The 22,165-nt window shown below is 41.8% G+C and overlaps 1 protein-coding gene across 1 annotated transcript in view; it reads left to right on the top strand.

Moving 5' to 3' along the window:
- Nucleotides 1-3,007: 3,007 nt before the first annotated feature.
- jdp (DnaJ domain-containing protein) overlaps nt 3,008-22,165 on the top strand; it is a 32,097-nt gene continuing 12,939 nt past the window's right edge. The window contains exon 1 of the mRNA XM_019057396.2: nt 3,008-3,222. Coding sequence (XP_018912941.1) covers nt 3,136-3,222 — 87 coding nt within the window. The 5' untranslated portion in view covers nt 3,008-3,135. The remainder of the gene's footprint in view (nt 3,223-22,165) is intronic.

Raw genomic sequence — 22,165 nt, 5'->3', positions numbered from 1 at the left:
GTCTGAAAAATGCAGTAATTAATTTGTTAGAACTATATACTTTTATGAATATAAATTAAGTAATTTAAAATCTTGACGACAAGTCTCAATAAGCAAACTCTATTTCCCCTGAAAAAGTCGTCTTGGCTTCGCATTAAAACCCAGTGAAAACCCTAACGCATGGATACAAATATTCGGGCTCCACGGATGTCCGCGTTGCATACACGTAGAAGAGAAGGCGTTTTGACTCTCCAGGCATTAAACCGTTAGTTTCATTCGCGGGGCTGCGCGGCGTCGAGTGTACTGCGAGGACTCTAATTGAACGTATTTCTACCAAAGAGACCTATGTGGAGGTGAGAAATATGGGGTGTGCTCGTTAGTTCTCTGGCCGTAAGAGTGAATGAGAATAATAAAGCGCCAGTGACGTCAACGGAGATGGAACCGCCGCCGTCCCGCTTCCACTTCGTCTTTAACTCATGAGCCCTGTTCATAACGCTATCTTGCCATGCCCGCGGCTCATGAATCTCGCATTCAGTTGGCACATAGGTCTGTTTGATAGAATGTAAAATCCCGCTTTTCCAATTCTTCAAAAGGAATCACGCCTACTTTTACATTGCTTCTTATGCAGCTTTCTAGAGCACACCCCATATTTCTCACCTGCACATAGGTCTGTTTGGTAGAAATACGTCCAATTGACACAACACCTTCAATTTATCGTTTACACTCCGAAGACATCCCTCAGGCAAGACTATATCTGTGATTGCACACAGACATGCATAACTACATAAGGTGCGCATATCTTTTGTGCTTCAGTTTTGATATCGCGATATGAACACGATTTGTAGAGCAACTATTCGTGCCTAAGAATCGATGGCGCTCTTGATCCTCGTAGTGCTGCCCGCCGCCATGCCGCACAGTGGATCGAGTCAATCAAGGAGGATGGAAACAAAATGTTTGACTGCAACAGCAAATTTTCATGTTTATTTCGTTACATTTTAAATTTTAAGGGGTGCTCCAAGTTGAGAATTTCACGAAGAAACCATTACAACCATTTTTAAAATCTCAAAGTTTTGATTGAACGGGGTCATAAGTTTCTAAAGTTTCCACATTTTATCTGACCTCTCCTATTGACTCGATCCACTGTGTGCCGCTGCTGAAGCGGTGAACGCCTGGAGCGTCAAAACGCCTTCACCTTCGTATTTATGCAACACGCACATCCATGGCGCCCGAATAGTTGCATGCAGACGTTATACAGTAATTCGTTCAGTATACGTTCCGTACGGTATTACCTGAGAGCTGAGGACACTTTGCAAAACGAGCAATTACAATTCGTTGTCTCCTTTGATAGACAAACTTAACTCCAATTCAAGTTTGCAAAATTGACTCAAATAATTCAATTATTTCAGAAGAATATAACCGCGCAATTTCTGTCATAAATTTTGCAAATTTTTTGTACGACGTACGATTAAAAAGAAAACTAGTTACATTTTAAGTTAAGAATGCCAAACAATGTCCAAGTGAATGCACATTTCTTAATTTTACAGCGTTGAAATTTAAGTTACGTTTCGAAAAAGAGACACATTTTCGGGGAAAGTACGATTTTGAGGCAGGCTCTGCAGAGATCCCCCTTCCTACGGCTTACGTTCATGGCAACTGATACCTTTCCCTTCGCGCGTCAACCTCGTTACATTGTCACGTCGATCTGTCAGATTAGACAAAGCTGATACTTGGACTTGAGACACCGAAGGAGCAAAGAGATTAATCGAAGGGAAATCCCCGCCAATCACCATGCACAAGGCCAAGGACCAGGAAGAGGGGATTGAAATGGGGGAGGAGGAGAGAGCTAACCGCCGCGCGGTATTCGACGATTCCCGATTCAATTTTGTAATTATTTGAATGGAAAAGTTATGTCAGTCGAGTCAACAGTTGGCACAGATACCCCTCCCCCCTAAAGTTAAACGGGGAGGTGGGGGTCGCGGCGGTTCTCTCATCACGGAGGAGTGGATCTGCTTGCATCTGGACCAGATCGTTTTTTCAGTTGGTCCAGCCTCCGCGCGGGGCGCTAGCTGTCAAGGTGAGCGAGCTGGACGGAATCGTCTAGAGAGGACTCGTTCGTAAAGTGAGCGTGGTTACGCTGACAATGGAACCGATCAGTTGCTGTCTTGCACTTCGGCATTGAATCATGAGAAATCAGGGTTTAAAAACTCCATTACATTGGGTCCCAGGGCTATTGCAAATTTTAAAGAATTTAAAAAAATTTGGTGTTAAATTCAGAAATTTTTTTTTGAAATATTTGTAGTTACAAAAATTGAAAAAGAATGATTTAGAAAAATTTCATAGGAGGATTATCTGGGGAAAAAGTTGGGGGAAAATGATTGAAAAATAGCCTTGACGCAATGTCGAAATCTCTGATTACTGAAGCTAGGAAAAAATGTAAAAATTGAGAAAATAATTAAGAAAAATGAAAGAAAAATAGTGAAAAATTAAATTAGAAGACAATTTTTCAGAAAAAATTGACAAAATAATTAAAATTTCTATTTGTTTACAACCATGTAAAATGTGAGAAGATTAAATTAATGAAACAATTAATACATGAATTGGATCACATTCTGCAAGAAGGAACCACTATTCCTAGCTCATTTTAAAATTAACATTTCTGTCATTGGTTTCCATACAGGAAGGTTCTTTTGTGAAAGAGCCACCGATAGTGGTTCCTTACTGCAGAATGTGATCAAGTTATACAAATTAATTAAAAGTTGTTGTTTTTAAAATGAATTTTAAAATTGTTGATACATTTTTAAATTTTAAAAATGAAATTAATGTTGTTTTTAAAATGAGCTAGGAATAGAGATTCCTTCTTGCAAAATAAAAAATAAAATAAAAAATAATTAAATTAGGGATGGAAAAATGGGCGAAAAAAGGCGTTACTTCCAGCGATCCGCCTTTCGGACGGCTGGACCACGTCGGGGGACTCGTTCACGTTCGGGCCGGCTCGGCTTGGGACCCGCTCCCCGGAACAGCTCACGACGTCGGCTCGGCGCTCGGCGGCCCGGAGCGAAAGCTCGGGAGTAGCGCGTCAGCCGTCCGCAGCGCCGCGTCACGTCAGTCCCGCGTCCGTGTTGTGTTTGTGTGCGGTGCGCGTCAGTGTGAGTGGTCATGGCCAACGTCGAAGGGATCCTCAACTACGAGAAGGCCAGTTCCGAGGATTTTTACGCGCTCCTCAACGCCGACGAGTCGTCCACGGTGAGTGGATCCCTTGCCATATTGAGGGACAACCCCCCCTCCCCCTCCGCCCTTAGCTCTAGTGACACACTGACACATAGCCAGTCAAAATAAACAAAAGCTACGGCGTTGCCGGATTGGACGGGGGTATTTTCATGGAAATATGGTTGACGCTCCGCAGCCAGTGACAAGATATTTTACATTAATTTTTCCCCAACTCTTTTTCCAAAAAAATTCTCCTATGGAATTTGTCTAAATCATTCTTTTTCAATTTTTGCGTCTAATTTTTCAACAAAAAAATTCAAAATTTGACTCCAAATTTTGTAAATTCTCTAAAATTTGCTATAGTTTAATAATAAAACAATTTAAAAAACGGGTAACAAGGCTAATTTACACGAATTAAACCAAAACGCTTCGGCTGAAAACTCAGCCTTCCTCAGTTGGAGAACAACATTCTCGCTTTGAAAGGCACAGCCAAGTACTATTTTAGATTTTTACCATTTTTCTTTTTATTATTTTATCCATCTACTGAGGAAGGCTGAGTTTTCAACCGAAACGTTTAGGTTTAATTCGTGTAAATTATAGCCTTGTTACCTGTTTTTTAAATTGTTTTATTATTGCATTTTCATGGAAAGCGGGTGGTGGAAATAAGATACGCGGTAATTCGGGAGGCCGATTGTTTCATTTTTATGCTCTTTGATTGCTTGGATTTTTATGCTCGGCGATGTCCATCAAAAATGAAACCATGTACCCTGTTCTGGGTAGAGAATCTGTTTTCTCAATATTATGAATCGAACGGATACAAGTTAAATATATTTTCACAGATATAGCACTGCAAATGTAGGATAAAAATTCGGCGACGTCAATTTGAAAGTTGATTCTTCGATTCAAAACGGTATTTTCATGCTAGGTGATATCTTTCCGAAAAGCGCCGCGCGTAAACAAACCCCAAGATTTTCAGGGAAAGATATTTTTTTATATTTGTATTTGAGAGAGTAAGAACATGTATCGGATGCATTTTCATAATAACGCGTAGCAAAATATAGGATACCTGCGCGTTGATTAAGGACTTAACTTAACTTAATATTTAAAACCAATACGTTGATTCTAGGCAGACTTGTTTTGTTGCATGCGATTTCTCGGTGAAGTGCTCCCTATAACTATATACCCTATTTAAAGTTACGGAAAACGTTTTCCCTGCAAAATCACGAATTGAATAAATAAAAATTGATCGTATTTCACCGTTAACGTGCGGCAAAAATAGGATACTTACGCATTAACTTGGAGTCCAACGCCGATTTGTTTGAGTTTTTCTTTATCCAGATTAATACATGTTTTCACGTGAATAGTATTCATGTTGAATGATATTCTTCTAAAATATGCTCCCTGGGGACCGAGAACCCTAAAATTTTAATGGGGGCAAAAATCACCTTCTACATTTTGGTCTTCTTTGCGAATCAAATGAGATATTTCTCAATATCTAGGAGTTAAATGAAAACTTCAGAGTTCAAAAGGTATGGAATCTGAAATGCCCGTTAAAATCTTCATCCTCATCCTCCGCCCCCCCTCCAAAAAAAATAAAAAAAAAAAATTTCTTCTCAAAATGAGTTTGTATCCACTATATAAGTGATATTAAATAAACAGCGTAAAATTACTCTGATTTTAAAGGTTACTCACTAAGTTAAATCCTTTAAAGTTACTGCACTACCTATAAAGATATTTAATAATGAAACGAGTTGCCGTCGCAAAGGAAATGAAGAAGCCCCAGTTTACGAGAAGTATTTTTAGGGAACAAAATTTTAGATTTTCTAAATTATTATTTTGTTTTTTTTTTGTACCAAAAAATGAGTCTCCTTGAATATTCGTATTCAATTCCAAATCATCATAGATTAACTACTGATAAGGGAATATGATTGTGTCGTCAAGTTATTATGCAATATCAGCCCGTCGCAAACTATACATATAGGAAAATGCCCTGGAGGATAACTCTGGAAATGTCTCGAACATAGCTTTGAAAGAAAAACAGCTCTCAGCTATGCTGAAAAGGATTTTCTACCATGTAAAGAAAAAATAATCCACTAGATGTTTAAAGAACCAGACAAAATAGGCGTAAACCCGTAGATAGGAAACAATTAAAGCGTTAGATTGTTTTTTTTACTGCTGGAACGAGCAAAAGCCGTAGGACTAGGTATTGCAGAAATATTTGAATGATTTGAGCTTTCCCAATAATTTCTTTTAAAAGATACAGATAGGTCTTTGACAACACTGAATAGGATATCTTCACTTTTTAGGCTAAAAACAGTAAAAATGATAGCCACTTATTTTGAAATGGGGTTTCAAGAGAGCAATTTGCATTTTTTCGGCCGAAAAATGTATACATTGAAGTTTTATCAAGATAAGCGTTACCTTTAATTTTGCACTTACAGCGGAGTTATAAATTCAACCATTTAGAGGGTTTACTCTCTGGTTTTCCATGACATTTCAGCTTCTTGCTCATGATAAAATTTCATTACATCTTAATAAAATTGTGGATAGTGGTATCCCCTCTTCTTCCTCTTAATTATCTTATTTTTAATACAAAATAAAAATAATTCGAAAAGAAAACCAGAATGGACCAATGCGTAATAATGTGCCTGTATATATAAATGGATATCCTTGAAAATTAAAGCTGAGGTATAACTGTCAGAACTCAGTCGCTCAGCACTTTTTGAGTCGAATTGGAGCTTTGGTGAACTCCCCCGAATGGAAACCGGAAAATCCCCATAGTCAGCAATATTTTCCGGCCATCCAAACTTATCTGAAGCGCGTGCCGCAAGTTATTTTTTAATACGAAGTCCCGAGGGTTCGAATTTTCCCCATACCTATAAAGTCCCACCGCACGGCTAATATCCTAACATGCAATTAGGCCATAATACGGATGTACACGCTTGAAATTCTGGTCATTACTCAATCATGGATCAATGAAACGAAAGCTAATATTGGGCTCAGTTGTGGAATGCTTTCGCTTTCTAGCTCTACTTCGGTGGCAGCACCCACAAATGTTAAACTGTGCATTATCGTTCACCTTCCTTTCGTGGAACCCTTAATTGTTCTGTTTGATGGCGCACCAACATGGTGTAAATATTCACCAGTGGTGCCTCATTTCATGGGATTTTCTAATTTCCTCAAATCAAACTGATGAACTTAATTTTTTGGTTTTGTTTTTTAAAGATCACTATCTATCTACAGTTTGAGAGTGGCATACATTTGAATGGGTTTCACATAGGTTACGACTTTCACCCTCTTCCAGGACTTTCCTCTCTCCTTTCTCCCGGTTCGCTTGGAACTGGGTTGCGAGCAAGAGCGGAACTAGAGATTTGTGTGTGGAGTGGTGTGCGTGTGTGGGGCGGGGGGGAGAGGACACCTTAAAAACCTAAAGATAACCGTCAAGGGGGTATCTGTGGGGAGGGGCTCCCCCATCTTCAAAGATGGGTTCGCGGTAGTTTTTTAGCCTCCAAGGAGAACTCGTGGAGCCTCTCCTGGAAATTCATGACAAATTGAGTCATTTCAGGAGCAATTTTGAGTTGTTCCCACAAAACAATAGATCGAATCCAAATTTCCAAGACTAAAGATATTTTACACACTTTATCTTGGGAGGGACCAAGTAGAATTTTGGTGGGACGGGTTCCCGCGGCCCCATGCAAGGTCCGCTAATGGTTCTGGGCACCATTTAAGGGAGGAAGAGGGGTTCAAGCGCAAAATTAGCCCCCAATAGATATATGAAGAAAGTGAAAAAGGAGGAGAAAAGGATATGTATGATTTCAATAATCTTAAAACAGCGGTCTCCATATCAAAAGTATTTGTCCATTACGTATAGTTTAACCACTCCTCCAAGAATCATTGAAATTTTAAGTTTTTCAGCACCAAGATCTTCTCTCCCGACTGTTGCGTAATACGTCGCCAACCAATCATTTTCCTATATTGACAGCTGCAGAATACCTGCAAATCGGACCCGGTTCGGCAACCATGCGCTAGGTTGTACCGGTGACGTCACGACTGAGGCGACACCGACGCATTTGCGGGATCGTTGTTATGCAAACTTCGTGACATTTTTGCATCCCTCTCCGCACCTTCTCCACAACCCTTTCCCCTTCGCCCCCGTGACCCGCTGCTTGTAACCCCAGATTTATACCTTCCCACGATCCTGGGCGACCCCCAGGCATCGCTCATCCCGCGCTTTGCGAGAGCACGAGGCTAAGTGAAATCAAATGTTTGTGTTTTGAGCGGAGAATTGTGGATTCTCGGGAACGAGGGGGGAGGAAGAGGGAACTCCTAACTGCGCCCTTGTGTCGCACGCCGCCGCGACCGCGAGACCCGTGAACCCCGATATGAATTTTGGCTTAGGATGTCCGGATACATACGTTAAGCCTTAGGGTCCGACAAAAGTGTGGTCTGGTTAACGATATGTGGACATGGGGGCCTCCGTTTCTTCAGCCGCGAATTTTCCACCAAAAAAGATAAAATTTCCAGGATTTTATACCTTTGGATCCCACTTTCCTCCTAAACGATAAGTCTGCCAAAGGAATCCACTCTCACCTCCGTTAATGCTTTCTAACCATATCCCTGATTTAACGAAATAAATTAGTTAATGCATTACTTATCTTAGGTACTTTATAACATAGAATCTTAAGAATAATGCGTAACGCATAGCGCCTGAGACTCGAAGCGCTTTGTGAGGTTAGACTGTGAAGCGATCAGGAGGCGTACCCCCAGGTATAATTCATCGATTACTTCAAAATAATCGTGAATTTCATGTGTCCAAACGAAGGACTATGGTGCCATGGTCCTTCTCATGTGCAGATTTCAGAGCTGGCAGTTCGTCTGCAGGCGATATAATGAAGTCCATTGCAGACCAATACTGTAGGCTATTTACTTACTGTACCATAGCCTTCAAGTCTCAGAGTATTAATACGAAAAAGAATAAAAAATAAAAACAAAATTCAGTGCTTTGCGAGCCAAGTCAAGAGTGGCCATTTTTGGCGCCGCTTTTTGATTGATAGCGTAAAATAAGCCTTCTATGGCCGTAAGTAAACATGCAAGATGTGACCTCATGCATACGACCCTTGAACTGCTCCTGAAAATGACGTGATTATTTGATAAATATAAAAAATTAGGTAAGTAAAAAAACATAAAACACCTCAGAGCTAACATTAAGTTTTAATCACGGAAACACGCTTATTTGAAGTAAGCCGTAAATTGCATACTGATTAAGAGAGAGAGCTGATAACGACACGTAGTATATTCTCATCAGGGAATTGGCCGTAACCCTCTGAGGCCTATTGACCAATGAGATAGTTTGTTTACCTATAGTCGTGAAAACCCTGCAAGCCTAAAATTCATAGACTGATCAGAGAGCGACACATTTTTCCTACATCGAATATACACACAGTGCTATAAATTCTCGATATTTAGGTCCTCTATTAAACACTGAATAAGAATGCGTGATAAAAGGAGCAAAGAAGAGTTATAGGTCAAACCATTTCTTAATGAAAGAAGACGGTGAATACCGAGTAATGATAGGGACTTGTTAGAGGCGCTTTAAAGCTTCCAATTCAACGCTGAAGTCCTGCGAACAATGTTAGCGATGATGCAGATCCGTCTAGAACTTATTAAAATGCGGAATAACGAGGATGAAAATGAAACTATGGCCGCAGGAGTAAACCTGGGAAATCAAGAGTCTTGTCTCAATATTTCCTTCACGTTAAATTGGACGTATTTCTACCAAACAGACCTATGTGGAGGTGAGAAATATGGGGTGTGCTCTATAAATCTGCATAAGAAGCAATGTAAAAGAGGGCGTGATTCCTTTTGAAGAATTGGTAAAGCGGGATTTTACATTCTATCAAAGAGACCTATGTGCAACTGAATGCGGAACTCATGAGCCGCGGGCATGGCAAGAGAGCCTTGTGGACAGGGCTCATGAGTTAATGACCACGACGACGAGCTCCCTCACGTTCGAGTGCGCACTATCATTGCCGCTGACGTCACTGGCGCACAATTATTCCCATTCACTCGCCACGCAAAGAGAACTAACGAGCACACCCCACATTTCTCACCTCCACATAGGTCTCTTTGGTAGAAATACGTCCAATTTCTTGTTGTGTCACTCAAACTGTTCCAAACACTACTCGCATTTTGTCTCTGTCCGGAAAAAAATGCGCTAGCTTGACACACAAGTCCGTTCTGAATGTGACAATCCTGGTTGCAAGAGAAGCTCCGGTTGTCTGGTCTTGTTTAAAAAGACACCGCCGGTGTGTATACGTAATTATTACCGTATTATCGAGGAAATAGTGAATTCAGTCGAAGGTCAGCTCCGGTTGCACGTGGATGATAAGAATAATCTCTAAAATTTTAAGTTAAATTATTATTGTTATCGAACTAACAAAAATATACACTCGGAAAAACTTCCACAAAACTGTAATTAGCAATTTTTTAGGTAATAAATAAACTCTTTTCGCTTAAATTCGATGGAATTCTGGGAATACGTCAAATAATTTTCACGATAATTTGAATAAACCACCTGGCTGGATATGCATTAAAACTCCACAAAATTAGTTCCTTTCTATAAATTTTAAGCGTAGAAAACAAAGATGTTAAGAAAGCCATAATCATTAGGTACTTGAAAAAGTAATCTTTGGTGTTCTTATTATACATTGGAATAAGGATATTCAAAAATCCTGCGCCTGGTAAAAAATCCAACTCATGTCAATCAGTCATAAAAAAAAATATATGTAGATATTGATCGAAAAATAAGTGACGCTAGATTGTCCTAAATGCCCTCGTCGTTTATGTAAACTTTTTGTAAACTGGTCAAGAAACATTCAAAAGCGCAGGAAAATCATTTCCACGGTAAAACACTACAATTGGATCAAGTAGGAAGTAGTTCTCAGGCTTGTTAGGGGCTTGATTGTTAAAATTTCCAGACTTTTTAATCTTTTTCCCGTATATGTTTTCACATAAAAATTATTTTTACAAAGTCTCTTGAAATTGATAAAATGCGAGGCGTTTGCCGAAAGTTATAAATTCTAGGCTCCGCTGCAAAATGTTTCTAGCGATTCAGGGTTCGTTAAAATTCTCTGGTTTTACCCGGTTTTTTCTGACTTTCTTCAAACTTGTCACCCTGGATGGAAGGTGAGCAGCATCTTCAACTAACGAGAATCGGCACTGCGAAGGACCGGGCACCGCAGTCAATGAAAAATGAAAAACAAACAGAAGCAGAAGCTGCTCCGATTCCAATTTGAAACGAAACACTTAGCGTGGAGCACCCCCGCCAGATGTCCTCTAGCCCGCGGGAGCCATGTTGCGCCTTCGAGTGAGTGGCTATGCAGTTGCGATTCCCCTTCAATCTAGCGACTATGCAGCCACGCGTACCGACGTTCGAGTCCTCGAAGCGGAGCATCGAATTAAAAGCGGAGGGATTTGGGGCGGCGTTTCCGATTAACCCAATCCCCTGTTCCGGGAAAACGTCGCCAGATTTTTCATTTCAACGAAGGGATCAGCACGAAACTTGAACGGGTCGTAGGGATCTGGCTGACTGCACAACCGTCGATATTAGATTGTAAAATGCGTTTGACGCACATGATGGAAAACCCGATTTCCTCTTGTAATGTGCTATCAGTATCGGCAAATCGAGGACGAATGAACTCATCTACGTGATAGAATTCCAAGTGTGGGTGGGTATGTGCGGTTTTTTTATTTGAGTTTTTTATTTCGGTGTCTTGGTTTTTTTTTTTTTTTTTTCTTTTTACTTCTTCCACAAGGACGGAAACGAAGTGAATCCCTTCGTCGAGGACTATCTCTGAATCATGTCAGACTTTAAAGGAGAAGGGTCTGAGCTCGAGTGTCGGGTATACAACGGGTGAAACGGATAGGGCAGAAACAGGTGCCGACGGTAAAATTCCAAATGCGCAAATTTCGAGAGCGCAAACGAAGATTTGCACTCGTGGGAGTTTGATCGGCTTTTGATCAGTTTTTAACAAACCCAGTCTCATGTTGCGCCGCGCCGATTCGACGACCTTGAGAAAATCGGTATATAGGACGTTTTTCTACAAGCTTTGGGTCCTGCCTCACCCGGTTCTGAACTGACCGTAGGTTGATGCGAATTTCTGACTGGTTTTTTTTTTTTTTTTTTTAAAAAACTATCTCGCAAGAACCATTATGTTGGGACGCACGCTCGAAAATGTTTTCCTGAAGTGTTCATTGAACAACTTTGCCGTATTCGTCTTTCTTAGGTTAGTAAGCGTAGGGGCCGCATCCTACATTTCAGCGAAGAAACGTTGTGGTACATTTAAAAAAATAAAAGCACGTCTCGGAAAATTGACAGAGTCGCGATAAAAAGCATTAATAGTTCACTTCATCGGTACAATGGGCAACGCTGGAATTGAGTTAAGGTATAAATCAAAAACATGCAAGCGCCCGCGCCCTCAGGTGACGGCGCATGCTTCAAACACCGGAAGAACAGCCTAGCGCCTGGATGCAACTATTCGAACTCCATGGATGCCCGTGTTGCATACGCATGAACGTGAAGGCGTTTTGACTCTCCAGGCACTCACCGCTCCACCCGCGGAATCACGGCACGCCCGCGGGCTGCACAGCGAGGATTTAAAAAGGCAGAACATCGTCAATTCTTCGTTTCTACTAGAAAGACATCAAGCACACGTGGTTTTACAGAGCCGTAGGAACAGGCCCGCCACAAGGGGGGGATACTGGGTCCCTGGTACCGGGGCCCAGGCCCCGGAGGGGGCCCGTGTTACCCGTGAAAAACCACTACGAATTCACATGCAACCCTTGTTTCGTAAGGAAAAGTGAAAAATTTACCCTAAAAATTTCGCAAAAGGTGAATGGATTTTCAGAAACACGCTGGGGCACTGTAGAATTCTTCTTTAATTTTCAAAGAAGTATACTTCTTGAAAAATTTCTATCTATTTTCAAGATTTTCAGTGCAGAGGGAAATTTTCAGTAACTGCGTTTCATTTTCTTCCGTCGTCAGATGCTAAGAGTCTCCAGTCTGGGCATCCTCGACTTCAATGGCTCATGACTCAACTCCCTTGCCATAGACAAACGAAGGGGGAGTCCAGGGGGGCCTGGCCCTCATAGAACTGAAAATAGTATCATATGCCCCCCCCCCCCCTAAAAAAAGTAAAAATTTTCCAGATGTTTTGAATGCAACAATTTGCAAGTATTTTGTGCTGAATGAAATAAAAAACATAATTATTCCGCAGAAATTGATGGAAAAAAATCTTTATGGAAGCTTCAAAATGCGTCCGATTAGTCGTATAAATTCTAAAATTTCTCGGGGGATGCCCCTCGGACCCCAACCCCCTCCGTGCTTGGGGCCCGGACCTTAAAACTGGTACCAGGGCCCGAGATGGGAAGTGGCGAGCCTGCATGAAGGCTATTTACATTTAAATCTTCCGTCACATTCATACGGCGCAATGATACAACTATTTGAACTCTCCGGAATGCGTGAGGTATCACGCCGCATTTGAAGGCGTTTTCAAATCAGCCAAGTTCCGTTATCGGAATAATCGTTTTGCATAGTTCATATTATTTTGTTTCCATTTCTAACCACTTGTTTAATTATAATCCTCTTATAAAAACCACCCATTTGCTAAATACAATTCTAGCTGAAGCGCACTTCAGCGCATTCACGACTGCAAAAATGTTAACGGAAATCGAAAAGGCCAGCGTGCATGAAGGCTATTTCAATTGTAATCTTCCGTCGCATTTCTAAGGCGCAATGATACAACTATTTGAACTCTCCGGAATGCGTGAGGTATCACGCCGCATTTGAAGGCGTTTTCAAATCAGCCAAGTTCCGATACTCGGAATAATCGTTTTGCATAGTTCATATTCTTTTGTTTCCATTTCTAACCACTTGTTTAATCATAATCCTCTTATAAAAACCACCCATTTGCTAAATACAATTCTAGCTGAAGCGCACTTCAAATTTTCCACTCAGAGCACACCAAATTCATTTTCTCAAAACTTCATGTTTGCACTTACTCAGTGGCGAGTCTTGAATGTTGGTAACACTGATTTTGTTCCATTTAAATGTATTTAAAACAATCGATTCTTGGTAAGATAACTTTACTCACCTAGAATCGATATTTTTAATAGATTTCCATGGAAGAAAAACAATGTTGCCAACTTGTCCCTGAATTTCGAGAAAGTCTGCAAGTTAGAACCGAGATCAGCAGCAATAACCACTCATCTTTAGTTGTAAGTTTGTAAGTCGGGCTCCGCGACGCAACTGACGCGAGTTACGCGGTTTTTGTACGCGGCGCGGCACACAGTGAACCGAGTCTATCAGAAAGGTCAGACTTTAAACTTTTGACTATAACTGCAAATTTTGATATTTATTTCGTCACAGTTTAATATTATAGATGTGGTTCTAGGAGAAAATTTCACGGGAAAACCAATGGAACCACTTTTAGAACCTCAAATTTTTATATGAACGGAGTTAAAAGCGTTTAAAGTTTCCGAATTTTGTCCGACCTCTTCTATTGACTGGATCCGCTGTGCGGCATGGTGGAGTTGGCCCGTGACACTAATGAGCGGGATGCTCCGGCCGGCCGGCTCGTCTGGTCTCATCTGTTGCTCCGAACTCGCCTTTTCAACTCCTCGTTACGTCCAGATAACGATTGGCCGGTCGCCGCGCCGTTTCCTGACGCGGACGCAAATAATGAAACAGACCGTATTCAAAGCTCCAACTGGACGTATTTAAATCAAAAGGAACTATGTCCATCGTGACCCGGGCCCGAAGACCCTTAGGAATACGCAAATGAGAGGGCCCACGTCACAATGGATGCGTTCTTTTTTATTCGAATACGCCCAACTTCGAGTCAAAGCTCCGTCAACTAATGTACAGTTCTTATCGTGGGTCTTTGTGTCAAAATGGGTCAGCCTAATGACGTCTTACTGTGTCTTGTCTATTTACGAGCTGGCTATGCTTCTCGGATTCCTGAATCATATCTCTCGTTCTGCCCAAAAAGTTGTCTTGTGAAAGAGTATCAAAGTCAGAGTTCTTCCAGAGAAAAGAGTATTTCCATGTCTGTGCCATTCTCTGATTGGTTCACTAGTTACAGGAGCTTTCAGGACCTAATCTAAACAAACAAAACCCAAAAGAATTTTATTTTCCAGGGATGAATAAATGATACCTTTCAGAGAAATGTAAATGTCACCTTCGGCAAAAATATTAATATATGTTAATTTATAGCTCACTTCAGAAGTTGGAAATTTAAAAATACTTATCATCTCTGGAGCCCTGTCACCGTCTTATTGGTTCACGTTGGACCTTAATGACTTCATGAGAGCCTAAAATTCGCAGAGTAATTAGAGTGCGACTCAGCTGTTTCCCCTTGATACCAGGGCCGGATTTACCTACTTGCCGCTCATGGGCCGCCTGTATTTTGCCGCCCCCTTTTCATTCGTTTTGAACCATCGATAAAAACCATCAAGTGAACCTTCCGGAGGTGGAGGGGTGCATAAGACGCGTTTACTCGTGTTGGACACATTTTTTGCGAAAGCCCTGTCAGCACTACTAGCTTTTCACGGAACTTTGCGCGAAAGTTAAGTTCCGTAAACCTATCTCTGCGTAGACAAGGCCTTCCATTTATAAGAAATGCACGAATAAATTATGAAAGAACAAACAAAAATGTGGTTTAATACTTTTAACTTTCGCCGCCGCGCCGCGTTAACCACACTGTTTTTGGTGCAATGCGTGAAGTATTCATGCAGTCTTGCAGGCGCCATGCGTTTCGCGCTGACTGCACTTTGTTTGACGCAATGCGTGAAGTATTCATGTAGTCTTGTAGGCGCTATGCGTTTCACGTCGACCGCTGGTGACCGCACTGTGTTTGACGCAATGCGTGAGGTATTCAAGCACTCTTGAAGGCGCTTATATGTTTTACATGCCCACCGCCGTGCCGAGGGCTGCTATTCATCTCAAGTCCTCGTCATCATTGCTCTCCGCGCCGCGCCGCTCGAGGCCAAATTGCATGTTAACTCTGCACGTTAACTGCTTTCTTAACTCGACTTATTGAAGGTGCTGCCTCTTGTATCACCGAATGACGACAAAATTATACATTACTATACTCTCAGGAAATGAGAGATTTTGTCGCCTTCTCTCGTCTGTAATTTTTTTTTCTGAATCCGATTTTTATACCTTAATTTAAAGAAATGACAAAAGAGCCTCGCCAAGTTTAGCCCCTTTTTTTATACCCGAGTTGGTCAACGGGACAAGGCTCAAACAAAAGCTTATGGTAAGGCAAACTTCCATGCAACGTTTCAACTTGAAGTGACCCCTCGTTTAGGCTGTACAGCGTTGCCAATTTTTCATTTTTATGCGCTATACTCACAAATACTGAATCATCATGGTTCAACAGACTAGTATACCCGAGTTGGTCAACGAGACAAGGCTCAAACAAAAGCTTATGGTAAGGCAGGCTTCCAGGAAAAGTTTCAACTTGAAGTGAGACCTCGTTTAGGCTGTACAGCGTTGTCAATTTTTCATTTTTATGCGCTATACTCACGAAATACTGAATCATCATGGTTCAACAGACTAGTATACCCGAGTTGGTCAACGGGACAAGGCTCAAACAAAGCTTATGGTAAAGCAAACTTCCAGGAAAAGTTTCAACTTGAAGTGAAACCTCGTTTAGGCTGTACAGCGTCGCCAATTTTTCATTTTTATGCGCTATACTCACGAAATACTGAATCATCATGGTTCAACAGACTAGTATACCCGAGTTGGTCAACGAGACAAGGCTCAAACGAAAGCTTATGGCAAGGCAAACTTCCAGGAAAAGTGTCAACTTGAAGTGAAACCTCGTTTAGGCTGTACAGCGTTGCCAATTTTCCACGATGAACCATGATGATTCAGTATTTCGTGAGTAAAGCGCATAAAAATGGAAAATTGGCGACGCTGTACAGCCTAAACGAGGTTTCACTTCAAGTTGAAACTTTTCCTGAAAGTTTGCCTTACCATAAGCTTTCGTTTGAGCCTTGTCTCGTTGACCAACTCGGGTATACTAGTCTGTTGAACCATGATGATTCAGTATTTCGTGAGTATAGCGCATAAAAATGAAAAATTGGCGACGCTGCTGTACAGCCTAAACGAGGGTTTCACTTCAAGTTGAAACTTTTCCTGGAAGTTTGCCTTACCATAAGCTTTCGTTTGATCCTTGTCCCGTTGACCAACTCGGGTGTACTAGTCTACTTATGCACCGGACTAATAGTCCAATATCCTTGATTTTAGCACATGAAACTGGAAAATTGGCAACGCTGTACATCCTAAACGAGGGGTCACTTCAAGTTGAAACTTTGCATGGAAGTTTGCCTTACCATAGGCTTTCATTTGAGCCGTGTCCCGTTGACCAACTCGGGTATAAAAAAGGGCCTAAAAAACACCACTTTTTGGCGAGGCTCTTTGCCGCCCCCTTTTGCCGCCATGGGCCGCGGCCCATGTGGCCACCCCCTACATCCGGCCCTGTTTGATACTCTTCTTTGGAGTCCTGTTTTTTAGTGTATTTTCCGGGTGGAAGATACACTATTTTTTGGATTCAGACTACCCTTGTGGTAGAGTCGAGAAGAGAGAGAGAGTGAGGGGGGGGGGGAGTGAATAAAACACATATTTCATGACTGACTGGTGTACACTGAGGTGCTGATTTTGCTTTAAATTGCTGCTTTATTTGACAAATTATTCAACAATTACATACGAGCCATATAGTGGGAATTGTTGAAATTTCGCTTCATTTGTAAATAATTTACCTTTCCCCAAATTTTGTAAATTTTCTGGCATGACAATTAGGTGTAGAGTATGGTAGCTCCATTTGATTTCCATTTTAAAGTGAGCTGTATGCATTATTTTATATTTAACGGTGTTATAGAAGTGAAACAATTCATTAAGAAAAAAAAAAAACCATTCCCGTAACTGACAAAGAAAAAAAGGGCAATTGCTGATTGTAGATTCAGGTCCTATCACGGAGTTGATTGGAGTGTTATTTTTGGTATATCAATTATTCCGGTCACAATATATAACACTTTAGCATTTTCATCGGGACCGAAATAATTATTGCTACAACAAAAGTAACATCGTAACTACATGAAAAGACAATTGGGGAAGACCTTGAAGCCACTATGAACATTTGAAAGAGCAACATTTTTTAAAGGAAAAACGCCTTTTTTTCTTATTGTTTTAGAGGTATAAAAATTGGCTTCCAACCAGGCAGGGTATCGCTACGTCTTCATTGTTCTGCGCACGGCTCAATACTTCCAATTTTCTGGCTCTTGAGTACCGACCAAACCCTCCGCCTCCGGTGATCCGTCTCAAAACAAAGTAATTTCATTCGACAAGGGGCAGGAAGAAAGGAAGAAAAAGCAGGATTCATGGCGGCGGAATAGACAGCTCTCGAGGTTATAATCTGGCGGGGTGCTTTTGACAGGTGCGCTGCGTGGGAGCGGGTGCGGGTCAGGTAATCCTGCGGGCATTGCGGGTTGCGAGGCTGAGGAAATTCGGGCGCATTATCGTCCTTGCCGACGGCCGACGGATGACGACTGAAAGCTCAGAATTTCATTAATTCCTTTGACGATCCGCCGCACAGTGGATCGAGTCAGTGGGAAATGTCGGACAAATTTTGGAAGATTTATACGCTCATAACTCCGTTTATACAGCAATTTGAGATTATAAAAGTGGTTCCATTGGATTCCTTGTCAAATTTCCTTCCAGTATAACCCCTTATAATTTAAAATGTGACGAAATGAACATCAAAATTTGCAGTTTCAGTAAACACATTAATGACCGACCTCTCCGATTGATTCAGCCCACTGTGCGCCAGAGTGCCTCCTCGAGCATCGAAGAACCGCACTCCATCAATCATACTCCAACGCCACGCTGCCGCGCTTGGCGTATCTTACCTTTTCCATTCATCCATCTTGCGTTGCATTTGCATTAAAATTAAATAAAAGTGCTCGGTTTGCTCTCCATAAGGCACAATCCAATATTCAGGAATGATAATCAACCCCTTATTAAAGGATTGTCCATAAATTACGTCAGGCACCGAGGGAATAGCATAGATACAAAATCTCATGAAAATTTTATTATTAAAATCTATTATTTTTCATGGGATGATTCAAAAATTCTTGGGATATGGACTTGGGAGGCTTTAAAACTCCTAGGCATAATAAACTCTCACCTTTTACAAGTTCAAATAAGTTGAACTTCAGAATTTTTTGTTGTATTCTTGGTTGGTTGTGACGAGTTTGATATTTCACGCCAGGTGACTATGAAATTTTCTGTTAGGTTCATAAAACAAAAGTTTAAACAATTTAAAAGTTAGAGGGAGAGAAAAGATAAGTTGCCAAAATATTTCACCATTCAGCTAATAAGGCGCATTCTGTCTCATAAACTTAGAAATGTTTTTGCAATTTACGTTGTTTGAATGGATGGACTTGAAAACTGGGATGACCGCCATTTGAGAATTATGAAAGCAAAATGTTATGCGTCCTCTCATGAGTTCCTATTCCGGACATCTATGTGCCAAAATTGTGTTCCGGTCCCTTTTTGCGATGCGTATGTATGTGTGTAACAACGCATGGATGCAACTATTCATGCTCAAAAGATGTGCGTAATGCATAAGTAAAGAGTTGAAGGCTCTCCGACTTTCCCTATTAGGCTTGTAGCGCTGTGCACGACCAGTGAAAAGTTGGTACTCTGCATCACCATTATGACTGATTTTGACTCACCTGAACCGCATAATACTGTGATCCGACCAAAAATAGCGTTATTCGTTTACAAAACTGGTGCTTTATTGTTGGTTAGGTATATGGTGGCAGTTGTCACACAGCACCAAGAATAGGGTTTGTTGGAGCAACAACACTGACTTTTTGTTTCGGCGAACTTGAAATCCTTTTATTCCATTAAACGCTGTGTAACTTTCGCTGACACCTCCAACCAACCCCCGTGGTGTTGCATGATGGAGCTTCTGTATACCACGGGGATTTTTGACGTACGTACATTTCCCACGTAAACTTTTGTGAAAAAACACTAGAGTGCCACTAGTGGTCTCAGGTCAGAACTAGCAAGGACTGCAAGGGCCAAATTGGCAGTTTTTAGCATGCAGACGCACGGTAACCCTCCAAATGCACTTGATATACTAACGGTTCATGGATAGTTAGACTGATCATGGAGCTCAAAACGTAGGGGATCCTTTCCCTTCCGTTCACGGCCTCTGAGTGCTTCTCCTAAGTCTGGGAGTTTGTTTCAGAGCGAACCAGTGGCAAAATCGTGCTTCTCGCGAAGTGTAAAATGCGCGAAAATACCCAAATCGCAAATTCCCGTGGCATGCTTACGGAATAGCTCCAAGTATGGATGGTCCTCCTCTAAACCCCGTCTCCGTGAAAGAGGTAGTAATAGGTGGGTGCCGAAAAGAGCATGACTGACACTTCGCTCACCACGAAAGCGCGTCTTTCGGAGTGCAGTTAGTCCCGACCCGACGAGAGGCTACCAATCAAGCAGGCAACGCAAATAAACAGCGAACGGCCGGCGCACAGTGGATTCAGTCAATTAGGGAGGTCGGACATGAAATTGTTGACTTAAACCGCAAATTTTGGTGTTTATTTCGTCACATTTTTCATTTCAAGAGGTGTTTCTTGAAGAAAATTTCAAGAGAAAATCATTGGAACCATTTTCAGAGACTCAAAAATTCGTTTAGACGGAGTTATAAGCGTTTAAAGTTCCCACATTTTGTCCGACCTCTCCCATTGACTCGATCCACTATGCGGCGCGGCGTAGAAGGTCGGACCTTGAAATGCAACGGAGCACAGAGCCGACATTAGCAACGCTGTTGGATCAAAGCCGCGGCGCGGCGGGCACGGATTGATAGTTCGCGACCGCGTGCGCGGTGTACCAATGCTCCTCGGTCCAGGCCAGACTCCACGCCACGGTCAATACGTCGCTCCTCTGACGTAAGGGCGTATCTCTGTACTCACATGAGCCCCGAAAAGGACTGAGTAATACGAGGAGCAGGGCTCACCTGGAAATCGAGATAAGTACACCCTTACGTTAGAGGAGCGACGAATGGTTTGTCGGCGTGGAACCGGTGTCTATTTCATCGGTGACCATGGATCGAATCTTGTTGGCCGGGGACCGTTTTCACACGTCCCCGCGACGGAAATAGGGGGCCATTCATGAAATACGTAACGCTCTGGTGGGAGGAGGGGGAGGTGTTCTGAGCTTGCGTTACGGGTGCGTTATAGAAGGGAGGAGAGGATTCTAGGGCTACGTTCAGTGGTGTAGCTAGGACTTTTTCATGGTGGGGGGGGACAGGGGGAGGTAAATTGCACCAAAGAAAATTTTAGTTGGGTATACCTTCCCATACAGCGAAATTTATCTGGTTATCACAACTGTACACACTTCGATGGCGGAGCTGTGGAAATGCGTATCTCGGTTTGCGGCGTTGTGGACTTCTTCACATACTTTATTTTCTACGTGAAACCCACAAGACGCCATTTCTTGAAAACCTCGGTGACTTTTATTTTCTACACTGAAAAAAATAGTGCTGTTCACTGGGCTCTTGCACTTCTTTTGTAACAGTCACAGAAGCTTCCGTTATGAGGACAGAGTACTCTGTTCCCACGACCGAGGCTCTGTTCTCACGACAGAAAAATTCCGTAATTGTGACAAAGAAACTGCAGGAGCCGTGTGACTAGAAGGTTCCGTCGTCAGCACCATCTATTTTTTTCTGTGTACATTCAGAATATTCTATGAAAATTTCAAGCCATAGTGGTTGGGTCTCCTTTAAAAAAAATAGTAGAAGCGGAGATTTTGAAACACTGCAACCGAGTAACACATTTTTGCAGTTTCACCGTCGTTTTTTATCGTGTTACATGGTAAACTTTCGTTTTTACAACTACAATTTTACTTGGCGCAATGAATCTCTGGCCCTGCAGGCTAGGAGTATTTTCCCCAAGAAGGCATAAAACCGTCAAAAAAAAGTGTTCCCCGTCGTAATGGGTGCATTCTCTGTTGGTGTGCGCATCTTACATAAATAATGAACTGTAGTAATGAGAAGACCAAGTGCAGATGAACAAATATAACGAGTTTCTTTGAGTCTGAGTGGCAAGTTGTATCCTTGTTCCATTGGAGAGACGCCTCTCATGCCACCCATGAATGGACTATCTCATATGTATCGTTCGCACAGGGCATGACATTTTTATGGAAAGGAAAAAGGTTAGAAGTTCGCTAAGGCGACCTTGGTGTCAATTTGTTGGTCCTTCAAGTGCAATTGAGGCAGTATTGGGTCGATTGGAGAGAGCGGCACCGGACTTCACACCACAACAACAACTTCGGAATAATTTGATTCAGCAAGCGGTTTCATTTATTACACTGATTACCCCTTTACAATGTTCTCTCTACTGGCTCAACTAGAAAAAACTAAAAGTATTTTTCTACTTCAAAGATTCTTTTTCTTTTTACGCCTTCAGAGCTCCAAAAACGTATCATGCCACAGTTTAAATCATGTAGCTCCGCATGCGGTGGTGATTCACATGACTTGGTGACGCGCGACGTGTTTTTTCGTAAAGAAAGCATTACAAATATCGTGACCAGGCGAGAAAGCCTTTTCCTAAGAATGTCGATTATTTTACATAAGTTTAACTGGGCGAATTCAGGTGTTTTAACTTGCAAGGATCGCCTGTACCGCAGTGTGTTTTGTATGCTGCGCGCGCAGTCGCATGAAAAGCACTTGAGGGATATACAAAATAGACATCAAAACTATAAAATCACGTACCTTGCTTGCGATTTTTACATTTGCCACTCTATTTTACTTCTCTTAAAAGTGCTTAACTTCATGTTTTAGCACGAAATTTTCAGGGAGTACTTTTGAGAGTAGGGAAAAATTTGCCTCAAAATCGATGAAAAATTTTC

Source organism: Bemisia tabaci, chromosome 1 (assembly GCF_918797505.1).
Source record: "Bemisia tabaci chromosome 1, PGI_BMITA_v3".
Classification (NCBI taxonomy): domain Eukaryota; kingdom Metazoa; phylum Arthropoda; class Insecta; order Hemiptera; family Aleyrodidae; genus Bemisia; species Bemisia tabaci.
This window is presented reverse-complemented; position numbering and strand designations above follow the sequence as displayed.